This window comes from Phacochoerus africanus, chromosome 6 (genome assembly GCF_016906955.1).
Source record: "Phacochoerus africanus isolate WHEZ1 chromosome 6, ROS_Pafr_v1, whole genome shotgun sequence".
NCBI lineage: Eukaryota > Metazoa > Chordata > Mammalia > Artiodactyla > Suidae > Phacochoerus > Phacochoerus africanus.
The window spans coordinates 99,880,716-99,899,005 of NC_062549.1; the positions used below are offsets into that span (position 1 = coordinate 99,880,716).

At 48.8% G+C, this 18,290-nt stretch overlaps 1 protein-coding gene across 1 annotated transcript; it reads left to right on the forward strand.

Annotated features, from left to right (window-relative positions):
• Positions 1-451: 451 nt before the first annotated feature.
• Positions 452-17,776, forward strand: ANKRD35 (ankyrin repeat domain 35). The gene is made up of 15 exons (XM_047784816.1): positions 452-465; positions 719-840; positions 7,141-7,271; positions 8,005-8,093; positions 8,471-8,535; positions 9,350-9,407; positions 9,603-9,673; positions 10,008-10,114; positions 11,007-11,191; positions 11,831-11,868; positions 12,032-14,017; positions 15,980-16,069; positions 16,319-16,384; positions 16,935-17,035; positions 17,562-17,776. The coding sequence occupies exons 2-14, from the start codon at positions 802-804 to the stop codon at positions 16,995-16,997; spliced, it is 2,988 nt and encodes a 995-aa protein (XP_047640772.1). The 5' UTR covers positions 452-465; positions 719-801; the 3' UTR covers positions 16,998-17,035; positions 17,562-17,776.
• The last annotated feature ends 514 nt before the right edge of the window (positions 17,777-18,290 follow it).

Here is an 18,290-nt window from a genome sequence, read left to right on the forward strand (position 1 = left end):
AGAGGATGCTTAAAACAAGAAGTCTCTCCTCCCTCTCTGCCCTTTTCTAACTTAAAAGGTGTGTTAGGCTATTAAGCCTGGTCCCCTTTCTCCACGTTGCTGTGGGTTATGCATCATCCGCGCTCAATCTTTGCTCCTCACTACCATCTCCCGTTTCCAAACTGGTCTCTCCAAATCCTTTTTTGTGCCTAGGTTTTTGGTCATGAAACAGGGGGAGGAAACAGAGGTAACTAAATTGGCAAAGGTCTCTGGATATAATAAAAACATCGTCACCAGTGGTTAAAAGCGGCAGTTGGTTAGATCCCACCGTACGGGGAGACATGCCTGCCTCCTGAGCGGCGCCGAAGGGGCGGGGCTGGAGCGGTGCTCGGGGGCGGTGCTTGGGGCGGAGCCACAGGCTGGAACGGCGGGCAGGGGCGGGGCGCGAGGGGGAGGATTTTAGTAGGAGGCCGTTGAGGCCGTTGGGTCCGTTCGCCTGTTGAGCTGGTGGGAGCTGGGGGCGGGTTCGGTTTAGGATGGGGAGGTTTGAGACCTAGCCCACGATGCAGCCTCAGACTGCGGGCTTTTTGCCTCCGTAGCAGTGGAGTGGGGCTGGGGCTGGGGCTGGGGCGGAGTTTTAAACCCAGCCCTTGAGTTCTTGTCTCTGATTGAATGGGGTGGATCCTGGGGCGGGTCCTGGGGCGGGTCCAGGTCTGCTTTTGACAGCTCTCTTACACAGCCGCAGCCAAGTCCGGTGGGTTCCGGAAACCTGTGGCCCGGCTCTCCGCGCGTCCCCGTCCCCCCGTGGCCGAGGCCTCGGCCATGAAGCGCATCTTCTCCTGCTCCAGCTCACAGGTGGCGGTATGTGCAAAAATGTTTGGGAGGATGGGCATGGGGCTGGGGTCCATCACCTGTGGTGACAGAAGTCCTGAGTCCCGAGATCTCCAGGCACCATCCCCCTTTCTGTTTATTGGTTTTTCTAGCTCTTCCACTCCCGCAATGCAGCCCTACAGCCCTGCCTTCCTCAAGACTGTCTGACTTGCCTCTGACTTGCCTTCCTAACCTCCGCCTTCCCCAAGGTCCTTTGCCTTGGTTCTTTCTTGTCCTCCTAGCATCTACACCCCCAACTTCTGATATGTTTCCAGCAGCCCCTACCCCCTCCTGAAGGCTCTGTTCTCTATTGCTGTTTCCCAGTGCTGAACTACCCTCAGTCATCTGTCCTAGCGCCAGCCCCTGCTCAGCCCCAACAGCCTTTCTGTCTCCCAGGTACTGCCCCATCACCCCATTTTCCAGCCCTGGACTGTCTTTACAACCCTGCCCTCCCATCTGGCCCTCTCTGCTGTTCCCTCTCCATCCAACAAGTACTTCCAGCCCCGTGCCTTCCCCTAGTCTTTCTTCATAGAGTTTTCTCTGTCCTTGCCCCATCTCACCCCATGCCACTTCCACTCCCATTCCTTTCATCACCACCACTGGCTCTCAGATATCACGCCAAACCTCTTTCCAAGCAGCAGTCTTCTCCTGTTCCCCCTCTTCAACCTCTGCCCTTCTCTGTCCAGTGGTTGTTCAATTCCACTTTTCCCCCTTTTGCCCTGACTTCCTTCTGCTTGCTCTCTGTGGGTTAATCCTGCAGTCTGGCCTAGCCAGCCTGACAAGCACTGCCAGAGGAGGCACAGTGGCCTGGCTGCTCCCCAAGGAATGGGTAAATTGTCTGCAGAATCCACTCTGGCCAGTTCACTGCAGTGCCTGGTCATCAGACTGGTTCTTGGGCCATTCAAGCCTTCTGCCTGCTTCTCCCCAGAATCTTCCTTCATTCTAAATTCTCCCCCAGTTGTTTAGGGCTTGTACTCCCTGCTTTCTTTGACTGAACTGGGGAGTGGTGACGGTGAGAGGGGAAGAGGATAAAGTCAGTAGAAGTCACTCTCCTCCCCATGGTCTCCCAGAATAAAACACAGGGAAGAAGACTACAGAAGGGGGTGGCTAAGTAGCTTCTTCTTCTGAAGATCTCTTATAGAGAGACCCCCTATCTGGGCATGATTTTTTTTTTTTCTTTTTAGGGCCACACCCGCAGCATATGGAAGTTCCCAGGCTAGGGGTTGAAGCGGAGCTAGAGCGACTGGCCTACACCACAACCACAACTTGACATCTGAACCGAATCTGTGACCTATACCACAGCTTGCAACAACGCCATATCTTTAACCCAATGAGTGAGGGCAGGGATTGAACCTGCATCCTCATGGGTATTAGTCAGGTTCATTACTGTTGAGTCATGACTGGACCTCCGATGAGTTGAGACTGGGACGATGGCTCATTTAGAAGTGAAGTAGCCAACTGCCTATAGTAATATTGCTTAGCCTAACTTGACTTAGTGGTGTCATTCATTAAGCAAACATGAGAAATGAGCAGCTCACTCTGCATGTGCAGGCCACAGAAGCCTGGAAATGAGCTATGAAGCAAGAGCAGGAACTCTGTTGAGGCCTGTTCTTGTCTCACTTATGTTTGCTTCCCCACTTATTTTCCACAGATTAATCAACCAATCAAAAGGCATTTACTGAATGACTACTATAGGTACCAGAAACTGAGGCTACTCAGGGTGTTTTAACTCATAATGATTTTCTTATTCATGTGGACTCTTCCTTAGTTCCTTAAAGTCCTCCACAGCGCCCTTTCCTTTCAGGTCTGTGTAGTCTGCCTGCTCCTTAGGAATGAGGAAACTATTTCATTCTTTCTGATTCTCCAGTCATTGGTTGGTGCTTCCTTTCCAAGATGCTGGGGTGAACAATGAGCAGAATGTTGGAATTTGAAAACATCCCTCTGTCCTTCACTCCAGCTCCACAGATGTTTGGCCATGAAGAATTTCTTTCTTTCTTTCTTCTTTTTTTTTCTTTTTCTTTTTTTTCTTTTTGGGCCAAACCCTCGACGTATGGAAGTTCCCAGGCTAGGGGTCAAATTGGAGCTTCAGCTGCCGGCCTATACCACAGCCACAGCAACGCGGGATCTGAGCTGCACCTGCAACCTACACCACAGCTCATAGTAATGCCAGATCCCTGACCCACTGAACGAGGCCAGGGATTGAACCCATATCCTCATGGATGCCAGTTGGATTCATTTCCACTGAGCCATGATGGGAACTCCCATGGCCATGGAGAATTTCTACTCATTCGAAACTCTTCTTAGTATAACAAGATTATAGGAGTAAATTAGGTGGATTTAGAACTACATGACTGGAAAGAAAACTGTTTTCTTAGTCAGGGTGGGAATCCAATAAGCTTGAAAATAGACCAGCTTCAGCTATGAATTGTTTCCTCATGAAACTTACCCATACTTGTCATGATAAATTCTTCCACTCCCTGGGTGGCTAACCACTCTAGACCAGTTTGTCAGAGCAATAGGGTGACAGCCTTCCTGACCACTCCCAAAGCCTGGCTTCCCAGTCATGACAGGAGATTGCCCCTTTCCATTCCCTCTCTCACCCCTGTGTCCAGATTGCACCCTCAGATTAGGAGAAGGACTGAAAGATCAATGATCATTTAAAAATTAATCGAAGTCATCCAGAATGTAGGAAGTTCAAGAAACAAACAAAAGCCAACTCCCACAATTTCATTTTATTTAGTCAAGTAGAGGATGCCTTTGAGGGTGTCTTTCATATTAGCTTATTCTGCCAGTGTAAGAAGTAAACTGGAAAATAGCTTTAAACCATAGGCACTGGATCAACTTAGAAGAATGTCAATTCTATTTTAAAAATTGATAGTCAGGAAGTTCCTGTCATGGCTCAGTGGTTAACGAATCCGACTAGGAACCATGAGGTTGAGGGTTTGATTCCTGGCCTTGCTCAGTGGGTTAAAGATCCAGTGTTGGCATGAGCTGTGGTGTAGGTCGCAGATGTGGCTCAGATCTGGCATTGCTGTGTCTCTGGCGTAGGCTGGCGGCTACAGCTCCAATTCGACCCCTAGCCTGGGAACCTCCATATGCCAGGGTGCGGCCCTAGAAAAGACAAAAAGATAGGGAAAAAATAATTGATGGTCAGCTCCCGGTTCCTCCAGGCAGCCTTTCCATTTCCATTCATCTGTCCTACAGTGGTAGTCACTCTTTCTCTCTCTACCGTTGGTGTGTTCCATCTCGATAGGATGCCTATTGGCACATGGCCGGAGATAAGGAGAGGCTGCAACTACTTCTACAAAGGCCCCCAGTTTGAGCTATAGAAATATAAAGCTTATCCTTGTTTATGAGTCTGCTGATTAACTTGGTGATTGCTCTCTTGAGGCTGCAGTGTTAATCCAGTGCTTCTCCCCAAGATGCTGGGTGAGCAATAGATTGGATCTTGGAATTTGGAGGCATCTCTCAGTTGTCTTTATCCTTGCTCTGCAGAGGTTTGGTAGTGAAGAATTTCTACCTAGTCTAGATTCTTCTAGGTATAACACGATTCTAGGAAGTAAATTGAGTGGATTTAGAGCTATCTAGCTGTAAAGAGAAATATCTGCATTGCTAACAGTCATCTTTCCCTTCTATACAGCTCGAATGGAGTGTATTGGCCCATATGAGCAAGATCCCTTCCTCCCACACCCCTGGATGGAGAATTCTGAGCCCAGGAACATCCAAAACGTGCCCTGGAAGGCTAGGAAAGATGGGAATTAGAACTAACATTTATTGTGTGCCTACTATGTAACAGACAGAGCTAGGTGTTTTATACAGTGTCATTTTATTAGGAAACCAAGGTTTAGAGAAGTTGTTACATGCCTCAAGTCACAAGGATAGAAAGTGTTAAATCAGAACTTTATTTTATTTTTATTATTATTATTATTATTATTATTTTTTTGCTTTTTATGGCCACACCTGAAGCATATGAAAATTCCTAGGCTAGGGTTCAAATCAGAGCTGCAGATGCTGCCCTATGCCACAGCCATGGCAACGCAGGATCTGAGTGGCACCTGTAACCTACACCACAACTCATGGCAATACCAAATCCTTAACCCACTGAGCAGGGCCAGGGATCGAACCTGCATCCTCATGGATACTAGTCAGATTTGTTTCTGCTGTGTCACAGTGGGAACTCCAAGAATCAGAATTTTAAACAGAGAACTTCAGACTGAGATCAGCTGACGGCAGTATCCTATGGTGGAGGCTAGTTCCAGCCCTTTATCTTTTCCTGAGGGTGACATGGTCCCCAAGGAACACTAAATAATGTGTTATTACATCTCAGTCTATTGGTATGTGGAGTAGTCATTTCGCTTAATTTGTCCTTTGAGAATTAACCTGTTTGGAGATTCTTCGCCTTGCAGGGAATAGTGTCAGAAGGCAGGTGGTTTTATCCTGGAGGTGGTCCTAGACTGCTTATTTGAAAATAAGTAAACCTTCCATAGCTCTGGAGTATGGAAAGTGAGACCTAGCTCTGAACATCAGGTGGCCTGGGTTCTAATCTCAATTTTACCACTATTTTGCAGTGTAACCCTGGACAGTTATCTAACCCCAGTGTGTTTCAGTTTCTTTTCTGTCAAGTAGATAAAATAATATCAGCCCTAACTACTTTCCAGGAATGTTGAGAGGCTAATTGAAATAGCACTTGAAAGGACTATGAAAAATTGCCTCAGGAGTATTACCTCAGAAACCATCTACCCTAGATAATTTTACGGTTTGGGCATTTAAAAATCTTTCCTGTTGTTAATTAATAACCTGGCCTGGCTATGTAAACTGTATTTGGAAACGAATCGACTTCCATAGACCTTACTTTTTCCCATCTCCTCCTAGAGCCTCTTCCTTGTTGAGATTACACCTCATAAAATGCAATGTGCCACCACCAATCCCCCACTACTGCCTGTTTTTTTAAATAACTGCCACATACTTGTATAGCTCTTTACAGTCTACAAAGAGATTTTATATACATTAGCTCATTTAATACTCACAACATGATGAGGTAGTTATTATTCCCCACATTTTATAGATGAGGAAACAGGTTAGAGGTGTTCCGTGGCTTACTCTAGGTCACATAGCTGAGGAAGTAGCTGAACCAGGCCGTGAACTGAGGCCTGCTGACAAATATTCATCTAGGACCTTTTTGCCATTCTACAGATTTTGCCTCCTCCTTCCTTTCCTTTGCCTTCTCTGGATCAAGCCAAATTTTTCTGGGCTTTCAGCTCTGGCTATTTTTACACAGCTCTTTCATGCCCTGTGATACTTCAATTATTGTAATTACCCCACCAGCAGCAAAAGTCAAGCTGGAATGGTAGAACAATGCGTGCCCAGGTGTGGCTGTTGTCTGGGACAGCTGCTCCCTGCCAGGAAAATGAGGAGGGACGGGAGGGCGGAGGAGGGGAGCTGCCTCCTGCAGCCTCCTCGAGCCTAGCTAGAAACCTCTCTTTGCCCTGTTGGCCATTGTTGCCATGGAAGAGTGACTAGCCGAAGGGCATAGGTATGAGAAGGGAAAACAGAAACTCTACACTTCTCCTCCCAGTTTGAGGGCTCAAAGCCAATGGGTAGAGATGGTATGGCTAGGTATTTGGACTCCTAGTTGTGCCTGAAGCTAGGTGCCTTGATTTCACAAATATCTGAGAACAAAACCCAGAGCAGCATGGGGAGTTAAGAGGTAAGGTGAGCTCAGTCTGGAGTGGTCAGTTTGCTTCACTTTGCTCCAACAAGACATGGAGAGCCAAAGGGAAAGAAGTCATGGCTAGGATTGCTTGGCGGTTATGCACCTAACAACAAAAATCATAATGATGATAAAAAAGGCATTTGAAATACTATGTATTCAAGATGCAAAAGTGAGTTTTAATTCAGTAGTCCAAGCACCTTTTGGTGCAGGACTGCCAATAATAACCAGTAGTAGTTCACAGTGGCATTTGAGTTGGTAACTTTTTTTTTTTTTGGCCGTGCCCACAGCACACAAAAGTTCCCGGGCCAGGGGTCAAACCTGCACCACAGCAGTGACCTGAGCCACAGCAATGATGATGCCAGATCCTTACCTGCTGAGCCACCAGGGAACTCTGAGTTGGAAACTATTTAACTGGCCCACCTATGAAGGATTAAATGATCTAGTCTGAGTGACTCCTGGAACATGGAAAGGATCTCAGGGATATCCCTTTTCCCTTGCTTAGCATCCTAACCATTTTATTTTATTCCTCTACTCTAACCTCACCTCTTATATTCACGCAATTTGTGACTCTGGACCAGGTGGAGAGATGGAATCGACGTGATCAGAAGCTGCTAGAGGCAGTGCAGCGGGGGGACGTGGGACGCGTGGCTGCCTTGGCCTCCAGGAAATCTGCCCGACCCACCAAGCTAGACTCAAACGGCCAGTCCCCGTAAGTAAGTCTTCTTCCACCCTTGGCATGCGGTTCTCTTTGAAAATTCTAAACCCTAACATGATGTTAAGACCAGGAAGTGACTATGACTTCAGAGCCCTTTTTGTCTTAATTAGCAAACACATCAAGCGCTGCACAAAATGGGGGAAGATACTGTCCTTGGGCTCCATACATTTCACAACCTACATCAATGAAACTGACCAAAAAAGAACATAAAGCCCATGAGACAAACAGAAAACTGATACCTTAAATAGAATATTTCTTTGCTGCCCAAGTAAGAGGGTGTGTATGCTTGGGAAATCAGGGAGTACGGTGGAGCCATGTGGCTGGAAATGGTGATTAGGTACAAGAGGGATGTTATCCTTTGTCTCTGTCTGGCCCTCTGCTCGGCCCTGGCTGAGACTTTCTGGGACCCTTCCAGTCTGTGAAGGGTTCTATGCTCAGAGTCACAGGAAGACATTAATTATGTGTTCCCTGGACACCCTTGAGATTGTCTGAGACCTGTAGCTCTTATTTCCATCTTTGCTTCCAGCTTCCTCTCATGTTATGACAGCAGGCCATATAGGCTTCTCTTCCTCAGAAAGTCAGGCCAGGGGAGCTTCCCTCTCTGTTTTAAGGATTGGTGTTGGGAGTGAGGGAACAGAGCAGGCAGTGCTTGCTGAGATTCTCCCATTCTTCATTCCCCCCCACCCTGTTCCTTCATCCCTCTGCCTCTTGGCCTTGATTCTTGCAGGTTTCATCTGGCAGCCTCTAAAGGTCTGACAGAATGTCTGACCATACTGCTTGCCAATGGGGCTGACATCAACAGCAAGAATGAGGACGGTGAGTTAGATGAAGCACTGGGTCTCGCCGCTTGCTTTTTCCTTTACAGCAGCAGTGGGGAGCCAGTGCTGGTGGGGGTGGGGGGGAGTGGCTGCTGGAGGTTCCACCTGTAGCCCCCTGCTTCTTTCCTCATAAGTTCCAGCCAGCATCCTTCCAGGGGTTCCCCTCCCTGCAAACTGGGCCTACCTCACCTTCTCGCCCACTTCCACCAAAGGTACCAGGCACTTGGGGAACAGGAATTTCTGGCCCCATGTGACTGAGAGCTTCTCTCTCTAATCTCCCTCTGATTATCTGTGCGTCTCTTGCCTTCCCTCCCTGTGAGTCATCAGCATGCAAGGGGCCACCCATCCTCCCTCTCCCCTTCTTTCTCTTTTCAGGAAGCACCGCCCTGCACCTGGCCACCATTTCCTGCCAGCCACAATGTGTCAAGGTCCTGCTGCAGGTAAGAGCAACCCCTTGATACTACTCCTGTGAAAGGGAGAAGTGGACCAGAGACTCCTTACTTTGTCCTATACTCACCAGCAATATGTGGTCAAATGCACCCCTCTCATCCCCAGTAAGAGAGCTGCTAACCACTTGCTCATTAATTCACAAATGTTTATTTGACACCTAGTATGTGCAGGCAACCTGCTTAGGGCTGCCCTTGAAGGCACATCAAAACATCCCAGAGTTGCCAGGCACTGACTATGTCACTATGCAGATACTGAGCTCTGTCATCAGCAGAGCCACTGCAGAGACTAACTGCTGTGATGATGGTCGGGTGGAAGGATGGCAGAGGTGTTCAAATTAAACTAATAGCCTACTGTCTGTTTTTGAGGAGTTCGTAGTCTAGGAGTAAAAAGAGAACTATACAGGTAAAATGACATGTGGACAGTTCAGAAAGAAGCCTCCCAAAGTTCAAAAGGCATAGTTCAACAGTGCAAATGGCTATTTTGCTTTTTCTCTTCCTGGCCCTTTCCAAGTTTCCCAGTTATGATCCTAAAGTACCAGATGTGGACTTAGGTGTCATTTTCCCCTAATATGTTTATTTACCTATAACCTGATTTTTCGTAGACCCTAGGTTTATGAACCAGGGCTGAAATTCAAAGCCGCCCATCATCTGCAAGGAATAGACTAGACTTGCCTAGTAGTTGGCCAAAGCCATGGTCCTCCTGCCCCTCTCCATAGCACTGTGAAAGTTGGTAACCCAACAGGGAGTATGGGATGAGGGTGTTAACACCACACTCCATGCTGCTTCCCTTTGTGGCTCTTTGCAGCATGGTGCCAATGAAGATGCTGTAGATGTGGAAAATCGTAGTCCGTTGCACTGGGCAGGTGTGTTCCAGGGGACTGGTGGGAAACAGGCCTGCAGGGACCAAGGGGTGGGGAGGAGGCGAGGAGGACGACACTTGGTAGGAAGGACAGCCCGGGGCTGACTGCTGAGATGCGGGGAGAGAGAAGCTGCCTCATGATCTGACTAGGTGTCCTTCCTGCTTCCCCTTTACCCAATCATCCCTCAAACCTCCGCAGCCTCCTCTGGCTGTGCCTCAAGTGTACTCCTCCTATGTGACCATGAAGCCTTCCTGGATGTCCTGGATAATGTGAGTGTCAGTTGGGTAGCTGGGTGGGGCCCTACATGAGGAGGCTGATACTTTCTCTGAACTTAATTAGCCAAGCTCCATGACTGGGACTTGTGTAGCACTACCTCCTCTTTCTTCTTCCTGCCCCCTACCCCATCTTCTCTTCTCCTCTTCTTCCACACAGAGAGGCTAATAAGCCTTAGCTTCTAGAGAGCTTCCAGTCCTCTGAGAAGGAGTATTTAGCCCCAGGCTCTGGGTTTTTTTCTGGAGAGGTGTGGGGAGAGAAGAGCTGGTAGGACTGTGTCAAACCCCTGGTTCCCCCAGCTCCTCATGAACCCTCTTATAATTTGTGCAGGGTGGACGCACACCCCTGATGATTGCATCACTGGGTGGTCATGCAGCTATCTGCTCACAGCTACTGCAGAGAGGCGCCCGGGTTAATATCACCGACAAGAATGACAAGTGAGCCTTTTTGGTCTTCCTGCCTCAAATCCAGACCCTCAACAATCTAGAAAGGAGCCACTGGGCAAAGTGTGTGTGTGTGTGTGTTTCTACTGTGGAAGAAGGCAGGTTGGTCTCTGTTTTCTTGGGAACCTCCCTCCTTCCCAACGACGGTTCAGAAGAGCTCTGCCTGCTGCTTCGCTGCTTTCCTCTTTGGGAATTGAGAAAATTTTCCTTATACTTTCCTATTCTGTTGCTGCTACCACCATTTTCCTAAGCAGAGACAACTCTAGAATTTGAGTCAACATCTCTGGATCTACTAGTTTAATCTATTGGTTTTCAAACTATCTTCTAATCAATGGAATCCTTTTTTTCCAATAAAGAATTTATGTAGAGGAGTTCCTGTTGTGGCTCAGTGGGTTATAAAACCAACAAGTAGCCATGAGAATGCAGGTTCGACCTTGCTCAGTGGGCTTAAAGGATCTGGTCGTGGCAAGCTGCGGTGTAGGTCACAGATGCTGTTCAGATCCTGTGTTCCTGTGGCTGTGGCATAGGCCAGCAGCTGTAGCTGTGATTCAATCCCTAGCCTGGAAACTTCCATATGCCACAGGTGCAGCCCTAAAAAGGTAATAATAATAATTTTTAAAACCCCAGAATTTATGTAGAACCTCAATATGTAAAGCAGATGAAAATGGAGCCCTTCTAACTGGCCCCCTGCTTTCTGATGCTACAGCTCCAAGAATGACATTTTGAAAGGTCCTGGTTTGATGCAATGCTTTATCATGGACTGGTATTGGTCTGTGGTTCTCCTGACCACATCAAATGAGAGGTGACCCTCTGAGTGGGTTTGCTGAAGCCAGGACTCTTGGATTCCATGAGAAAAGCCTATGCTCAGATTTGTCCCCACCTGCAGATCAGCTTTGATCCTGGCCTGTGAAAAAGGCAGCGCTGAGGTGGCTGAACTGCTCCTGAGCCATGGAGCAGACGCAGGGGCAGTGGACAGCACGGGGCATGACGCTTTGCATTATGCTCTACGCACACAAGACAAGACGCTGTGGAGGCTGCTGCGGCAGGCCCTGAACCGCCAGGGGCGGGGAGGTAAAGCCAATACTCCTTTGAAACTTTAGGATGCTCCTCAATAGCCTCAGAATCCAGGAAGCTTCTTGGAATCTCATTTGTTTCCATGGAAATAATCCATGTGACAAATAACTGTCCCTTTGGTTGACAGTTTACTTAGTTATTGCTGCTGCTATGAGATGACTCCGGCTCCCAAAAGCATGGTCACAAACTTCTTTAATGCAGCCTCGTCTTTCACAGGAGGCAACACTGGCTAGGGTTGTAATTGTAATTGTAGTAGTTGTAACTGTATATCTACTTGTGTGGTTTGATGGTCAAATCTCTCTCTCCCCTACTAGACTGGAATCCCCTCAGATGACAGGCCATCTTTATTTTGCCCACCATTGAGGTCCTGGTGCCTATAACAGTGTCTGGCACAATGTCCGATAAATGAGTGGGAAAAAAATGAATGAGCTGGCATATCTCTGAGGCAGGGAACCAAGGTTGCTGAATAGTTAGGGCCCCAGTGAATAAGGGTCTCTTCTGGCACCAGAAAGATATGTGCGGTAAGGGATTAACATGGAAGGGCCAGTCCTCTCAGAAAAAGTCTGAAGACAGAGTGTGGGCTAGAAGCATATGGTCCTGTCTCCTCTCTCATTTTCCTCATGTCTTTTTATATAGGTCAGGGACTAGTTCAACACTCAGATCTTGCATCCCAGGTAAGACCCGAAGTGCTTCCTCCTTTTGCTTCCGAGCTACCCCAGGCTTTCCCACTGGGAATCTCCCAGGCAGTGATCCCTGGGGCATCGAGACAGTGTAGGAGAAGGAAGGCCCTCCTGGGTTAGTGCCTGGGTTTGCTTCACTGTCCCTTTTTCTACACAGGCCTCTCCATCTGAGCCTCAGGTAGGCTCTCCACCATGGAGAGCAGAGCCTGAGGAGGAGCAGGAGGAAGAGGAGGATGAAGACCCATGTCCAGAGGAGTGGAAATGGAAGTATGAAGAGGAGCAGAGGAAAGTTTCTCAGTTGGAGCAGGAGCTGATGCGGAAGACAGAAGAGTCTAAGGCTCAAGCTGCAGCTTACCTGGGCCTGGAGAACCAGATTCAAGAGCAGGTGCAAGAGCTGGGGCTCCTCCTATCCCAAGAGCCTGGGGCTCCAGGAGGCCAGAGCTCTAGTCTCCGGGCTGGAGGAGATGGCATGGAGCAGGGTTGTCCCCTGGACCTGCTGGCTAAGGGCATTCAAGAGCTAAGGAAGCAGCAGCAGGCAGCAGCCACAGCAGCAGCAAACCCAGTATTAGCTTCCAAGAAGGCTAAGGATTCAGCCCCAGGGGAGATCCCATATGCAGCCCATGGAAGGTCCCAACCAGAAGAACAGGGGACACCCCAGAGCCCAAAGTCTGATGCCACTGGGGAAGCCAAAGAACAGCAACTGGCCACCAGTGGTGGGCAGGACCTTGGCCCTGATCATACCCACCAGCTGTGTGCTGGCCAGGAGGAGAGACGCCAGGCCCCAGGGGCTGAACCAGCGGGCACAGCAGCCATGAACCAGCTCCTGCTACAGCTGAGGGAGGAGCTGGCTGCGGTGTGGCGAGAAAAGGATGCAGCCCGGGGGGCTCTATCAAGACCTGTCCTGGAGGGAGCTCTGGGGACCCCCCGGGCTGAGGCTGCAGCAGCTGCCTGGGAGAAGATGGAGGCCAGGTTGGAGCGGGTGCTGGTGAGGCTGGATCAGGCAAAAGCAGGATTACAGATGAAACCTGAGGCCCCTGCCCAGAAGCCCAGAGAGGGAACCTCAAAGGCAGGCCCAGGGACTGTCATCAAAGGGAATGAAGGAAGGGAGGACAGGTCTCCTGGGACCTGGGGAAAGCCTCTAGGGGCTCCCAGAGGGGAGCAGATGCTAGGAGGAGGCCTGGCAAAGGGTCAGCTGGAGAAGGAGGTGTCAGCACTGAGACTGAGCAATAGTAATTTGCTGGAGGAGCTGGGGGAGCTGGGGCGGGAGCGGCAGCGGTTGCAGGGGGAGCTGCAGTCCCTGAGCCAGCGGCTTCAGCGAGAGTTTGTGCCCAAGCCAGAGGCGCAGGTCCAGCTGCAGCAGTTGCAGAGGAGCGTGGGGCTGCTGACGGATGAACTGGCCATAGAGAAGGAGGCCACCGAGAAGCTGCGTAAGCGCCTGGCTTCGCAAAGTAGTGGCCTCCAGGGACTGTGGGACTGTCTGCCAGCAGACCTGGTGGGCAAGGGGAGCGCTCAGAACACATCGGCCGAACCCCTGGAGGAGCTGCAGGCCTGCATCCGCACCCTGGTGGACAAGCACCTCGAGGCCCAGCAGGTGATGGCTCGACTAGAAGAGGAAAATCAGCAGCTGCGGGGCTCCCTTGCCCCACGCGGGGAACCAGGTACCTCCTCCGAGGCCTCTGCATCCCCCCAAGTGGCTGCTCTGGAGGAGGATCTGGGGAAGCTGGAGGAAGAGCTTCGGGCGGTTCAGGCCACGATGAGCGGGAAAAGCCAGGAGATCGGGAAGCTGAAGCAACTGCTCTACCAAGCCACGGAGGAGGTGGCTGAGCTGAGAGCCCGGGAGGCGGCCAGTCTAAGGCAGCATGAGAAAACTCGGGGCTCGCTTGTGGCCCAGGCCCAGGCCTGGGGCCAGGAGCTAAAGGCTCTGCTGGAAAAGTATAACACGGCGTGCCGGGAAATGAGTCGGCTGCGGGAGGCAGTGGCGGAGGAGCGCCGCAGGAGTGGGGACCTGGCCGCACGCGTTGCGGAGCAGGAACGCCAAGCCAGCGAGATGCGCGGGCGTTCGGAGCAGTTTGAGAAAACCGCGGAGCTGCTGAAAGAGAAGGTGGAGCATCTAATCGGGGCTTGCCGGGACAAGGAGGCCAAGGTGAGCCGGCGAGGCAGCAGCCGAAGGGAGCGTCAGGGAGGTTTCCGTGTGTTTAGGGTTTGCTAACCTGAGTCTATCTTTGGTTGGTCAGATTAATTCCCCAAACCGAACAGCAATCATTTGCAAGGACTGCAATACATTCTGGGTCTGAGGGGGTTTGGGGTTGAGATTGGAGGTGAGGTGAGTTCTAAATAGAAGAGAGAAGGGAGCTTAGGCGTTAAAATTTGGGGCTTAGGGTTCAGAAGCAGTGGGGTCAGGGCCTCCACTATGGAGTACTATGCTCATCAGCATTTTGACTTAAATAGTGTATTAGCCTGAGAAGATGGCTGATAATATCGTGAGTTTCTGTGGTTTTCCTAGGGTTCTGAGGAGTTAACTGGAGTCAGGGGTGCTGGTGGGTTAAATAAAGTAGACTAGGCTTTAAGCCCCCCTCACCTCCCACTTCAAGCAGTGTTAAGTTTTGCAAAAGATTTCCATTGGCAAAGAAGGTGCTAAGGCAGAGAAGAAAAAAGGGGGGGGGGGAGTCCAAAAACCATCCTGTTAGATCCCTGAGCTTCTTAATGATTGCTCCAAAAGTGAGTGTAAGTGTGTTTCTAAGAGACATGTTTTGTGAATTCTAAACAATCAATTTACAAACGAATTTAGTAATTCTCGAACCACCTGTCCAGTGATTCGTTAACCACTGAGCCACGACGGGAACTCCCACATTATCAAATTTAGAAGGATTAAAACTACAGGGAGTATATATTTTACAGAATATAAAGTACATAAAAATGGAAGGAATGTTATACAGAATAGGAATCAGTGTGGGGTGGGGCTAATTAAAGAAAGGAATTTTGTGCTGGTGTTGAAGGAGAAGATAAAAGTAGACAAATGGGCAAAAGAAGATAGTGTAGTGGGGAGTTCTCTTGTGGCGCAGTAGGTTAAGGGTCTGGCGTTGTCATTGCTATGGCTGGGTCACTGCTATAGCGTGGGTGGGCATAGCCAAAAAAAAGAAAAGGAAATAGTGTAGTGGGCTCTGAACTGAGCTTGTCTACATTTGAATTTCAGTCTCAAGACTTACTGATTGGAGTTCCCGTCGTGGCTCAGGGGTTAACGAATCCAACTAGGAACCATGAGGTTGCGGGTTCGATCCCTGGCCTCGCTCAGTGGGTTAAGGATCCGGTGTTGCCGTGAGCTATGGTGTAGGTTGCAGACGTGGCTCGGATCCCAAATTGCTGTGGCGTAGGCCTGCAGCTACAGCTCCAATTAGACCCCTAGCCTGGGAACCTCCACATGCCGAGGGTGCGGCCCTAGAAAAGATAAATAAATAAATTTAAAAAACAGGGCGGAAAAAAAACCTTACTGATTGGTCTTGGGTAAGTTTTCTATGCCTCTAAGCTTAGTTTTCTCATCTATAAAATGTCAATAATGACAGGGTTGTTTTGAGGATTACATTAAATGAGATATATTTAAAATTTTTGGCAAATGGCTAGTACTCAAGAAATGTTAGCTATTTTCATTATTTCTGTTACCATCATTCCTATAACTGCTGATTAGCATTAACACATTTATGTCTCAGCTTTACAAACCACAAAACTCACCTCCATTTCCCTTAGTGGTCAGTAGGCTGAAGTCGGTCAGGATCCAGTATAGAGTTAAGTGCATTGACCATGAATTCAAAGAGATCTTGGTTCAAATCATGATTTCATCACTTAACAGCTGTATGATTTTGACCAATTATTTAACTCAGTCTCCTTATCTACAAAATGTGAGTAATAATAATACTTCCCTCAGAGAAGTATTGTTCTTCTCATAACAGAAGAAGAGTTGTTTTGAATATTAAGTGAGATGATGTGTGTAAAAGTGTCTGGTGGTTATTATTAACACCCGATAAAAGGACACTGACCTTGACTCTGGGGAGTGTTGGGATGAGAAACGACTGGGGCCTCATTGGTTCCCTCTCTTTCCTTCTGGCCTCAGATCAAGGAATTGTTGAAGAAACTGGAGCAACTTTCAGAGGATGTTCTAGCAGTTCGGGGAAAAAATGCTCGCCTTGCCCTACAGCTGCAGGTACGTTTTGGCCCTCGGGGAGATGGACATTGCTAGGGAAGAAGGTGCGCGATGGAGGTGATGTATACGTGGGAGACATTCTGGGGATTCCAGAGGACTGGCCAGGCAGTGGTGTAGGCTGAGCCAGAGTGACGGGCCAAGGGAGCCTATCTGGCCCAGCTGATCACTTCACGTCATGGTCCTCGTGCCTGGGGATCAGAGTGAGTGTGGGAGGTGAGCGCATGAGCTCCCATTGATGCTCACTCCCAGGATTCCCAGAAGAACCATGAAGAGATCATCGCCACCTATAGGAACCATCTGCTGAGTGCTGCTCAGGTGAGCCTGGGGGGAGGTGGAAGCAGAGAGCTGGGCAGGGGGCATGGCACCTGGGGTTCCTTCTCTTACCTGCACATACTTGTCATCCCTGAGAAAGCTGGACTTTGGATGTTCCAGTACCAGGTTTCTGGACCTCATCAGGCAGGTCAAGGGATTGTGCATAAGTTTGAGGGGGAAAGGGGTTTGCCCCACATTTTCAATTCCCTGATCCACTGTAAGACTTTTTCCTTCCCCGGTGCCCTTTCTCAGTGTCCTCCTGAGCCAGCTTATCCCTCACCAAGGAAATAACAATAACTGCAAAACTGGAACACGTTTTGTGTACCAGGTGCTTTGTTCCATAGTCACAGTTGTAACCCTCATAGCAATCCTGAAAAACAGATGTCATTATCTTCCCTGTAAAGATTAGGAAACAGCCATTGAGGAGTTAAGTATTATAAGTGAGGACATATAATAAGTAGCATTCTATTATATCACAGAAACTCTCCCTCTTCTGATTCTCTTCTTTTCTGTTCTTCTTCTCCTTTTTTTTCCTCTTCCCTGCCACCCACAGGGCTACATGGAACAGGATGTGTACAATATCCTACTGAGAATCCTCAGCATACAGGAGGAGTGAGACAGCCTGGGGCCTGAAGAACATGGGATCTCTCTGTTGTGAGTTGTGGGTTGAGGGCGATGAGGGAAGGACTTTGGGAGAAAGGAGGTTTAAGGATGGAAATTGGAGTCTCCTTTTGCCCCATGTGGTAGCTGACACGAGGGAGTCCTGTGGGGCATAAAGCATTTGGGATGAGGTCAGTTGAGAAGAGATGATATGGGGGAATCCCTGGATAGAGTCAGGAATGAGTGAGCAGGTAGAAGAGGGTCTGACTTATGGGCCGGAGACTGAAAGGAGGAGTTGAGGTAGCTCTCCTAAGGTCTGGGGTAGAGAGAAGGTTGAGTAATGGTGGGATGGTGGTGCACAGATGTTTCCTAGTGTGAGACTCTACGAATTCCAGAAGCTCTCCTTCATCACTCATTCAAAAGGCAGTCATCCTCCATTCTTCTCCCTGCCCCAGAGCAGGTGGCCACTCTCTCCAGTCCAGATAGATGAGGATCATCTTTAGCATCTTGGCGTGGGTGGGAGGAGACTGAGGGTATGTATGGAAGTGTGTGCATTTCATCCTTGAATTTCTTCTTTCAGGGGACTAGCACATCCCTGGTTGCCAGAGGCTCCATCAGGTGGTTGTGGGTGATGGGTGGTGGGTTGGCCACTAGGGGAGGTATGGGTGGGGCTTCACCTGATGTTATGGACCCCAGACCTGAGAACCTGAACCTTGGAATCAGCATGGGATGAGACCAGAAGAGGTGTGGATGGAAGCCAGCTCTATGGAAAATAAAGCAGGAGGCAGGACGGTGTTGGGTGTCATTGTTTTTTCTGTCTAAAGGGGCATGGGGGAAGGAATCTTTTTCCTTCTTTTTTGATTACAAATGGCCCCATAAGTTAGCTGCTTTCAAACTTTGATTATGATCCATAATAAGAAATACATTTTACATCCTATGTGTACATACCTGAAGTAATATTTACCCATACTATACTTCTATTCTATAATCCACAAAAACATTAGTTACAATACGTCCACGAATGGGTCAAGACCCAGTTTGAAAAACAGCATTCCCACAGAAGAACAATCTTCTACAAAAATGGGAATTGACACTCTTCTTTTTTCTTAAGTCTGTTTCTTTCTGACACAGCTCTAATCTTTTTTCTCTACCTTGGGACTCCTTAGTCCACTCTCTTTTTTAAGGAGGAGAGATTGAGAGGCCTGAATTTTCTTGAAGATGTACAATCTAAAATATTCTGTCATGTGTTAAACCCTGTTGTCTAGATTTGAGGTGCTCTGTCTCACGTAGTCAGTGTTCTTTGCCCCAG

Coding starts and splice junctions, on each gene's coding strand:
- ANKRD35 (XM_047784816.1), top strand. CDS start 802: ATGAAGCGCATCTTCTCCTGCTCCAGCTCACAGGTGGCG. Junction 8,094..8,470: donor CAACAGCAAGAATGAGGACG/GTGAGTTAGATG, acceptor TTCTCTTTTCAG/GAAGCACCGCCCTGCACCTG. Junction 11,192..11,830: donor GAACCGCCAGGGGCGGGGAG/GTAAAGCCAATA, acceptor CTTTTTATATAG/GTCAGGGACTAGTTCAACAC.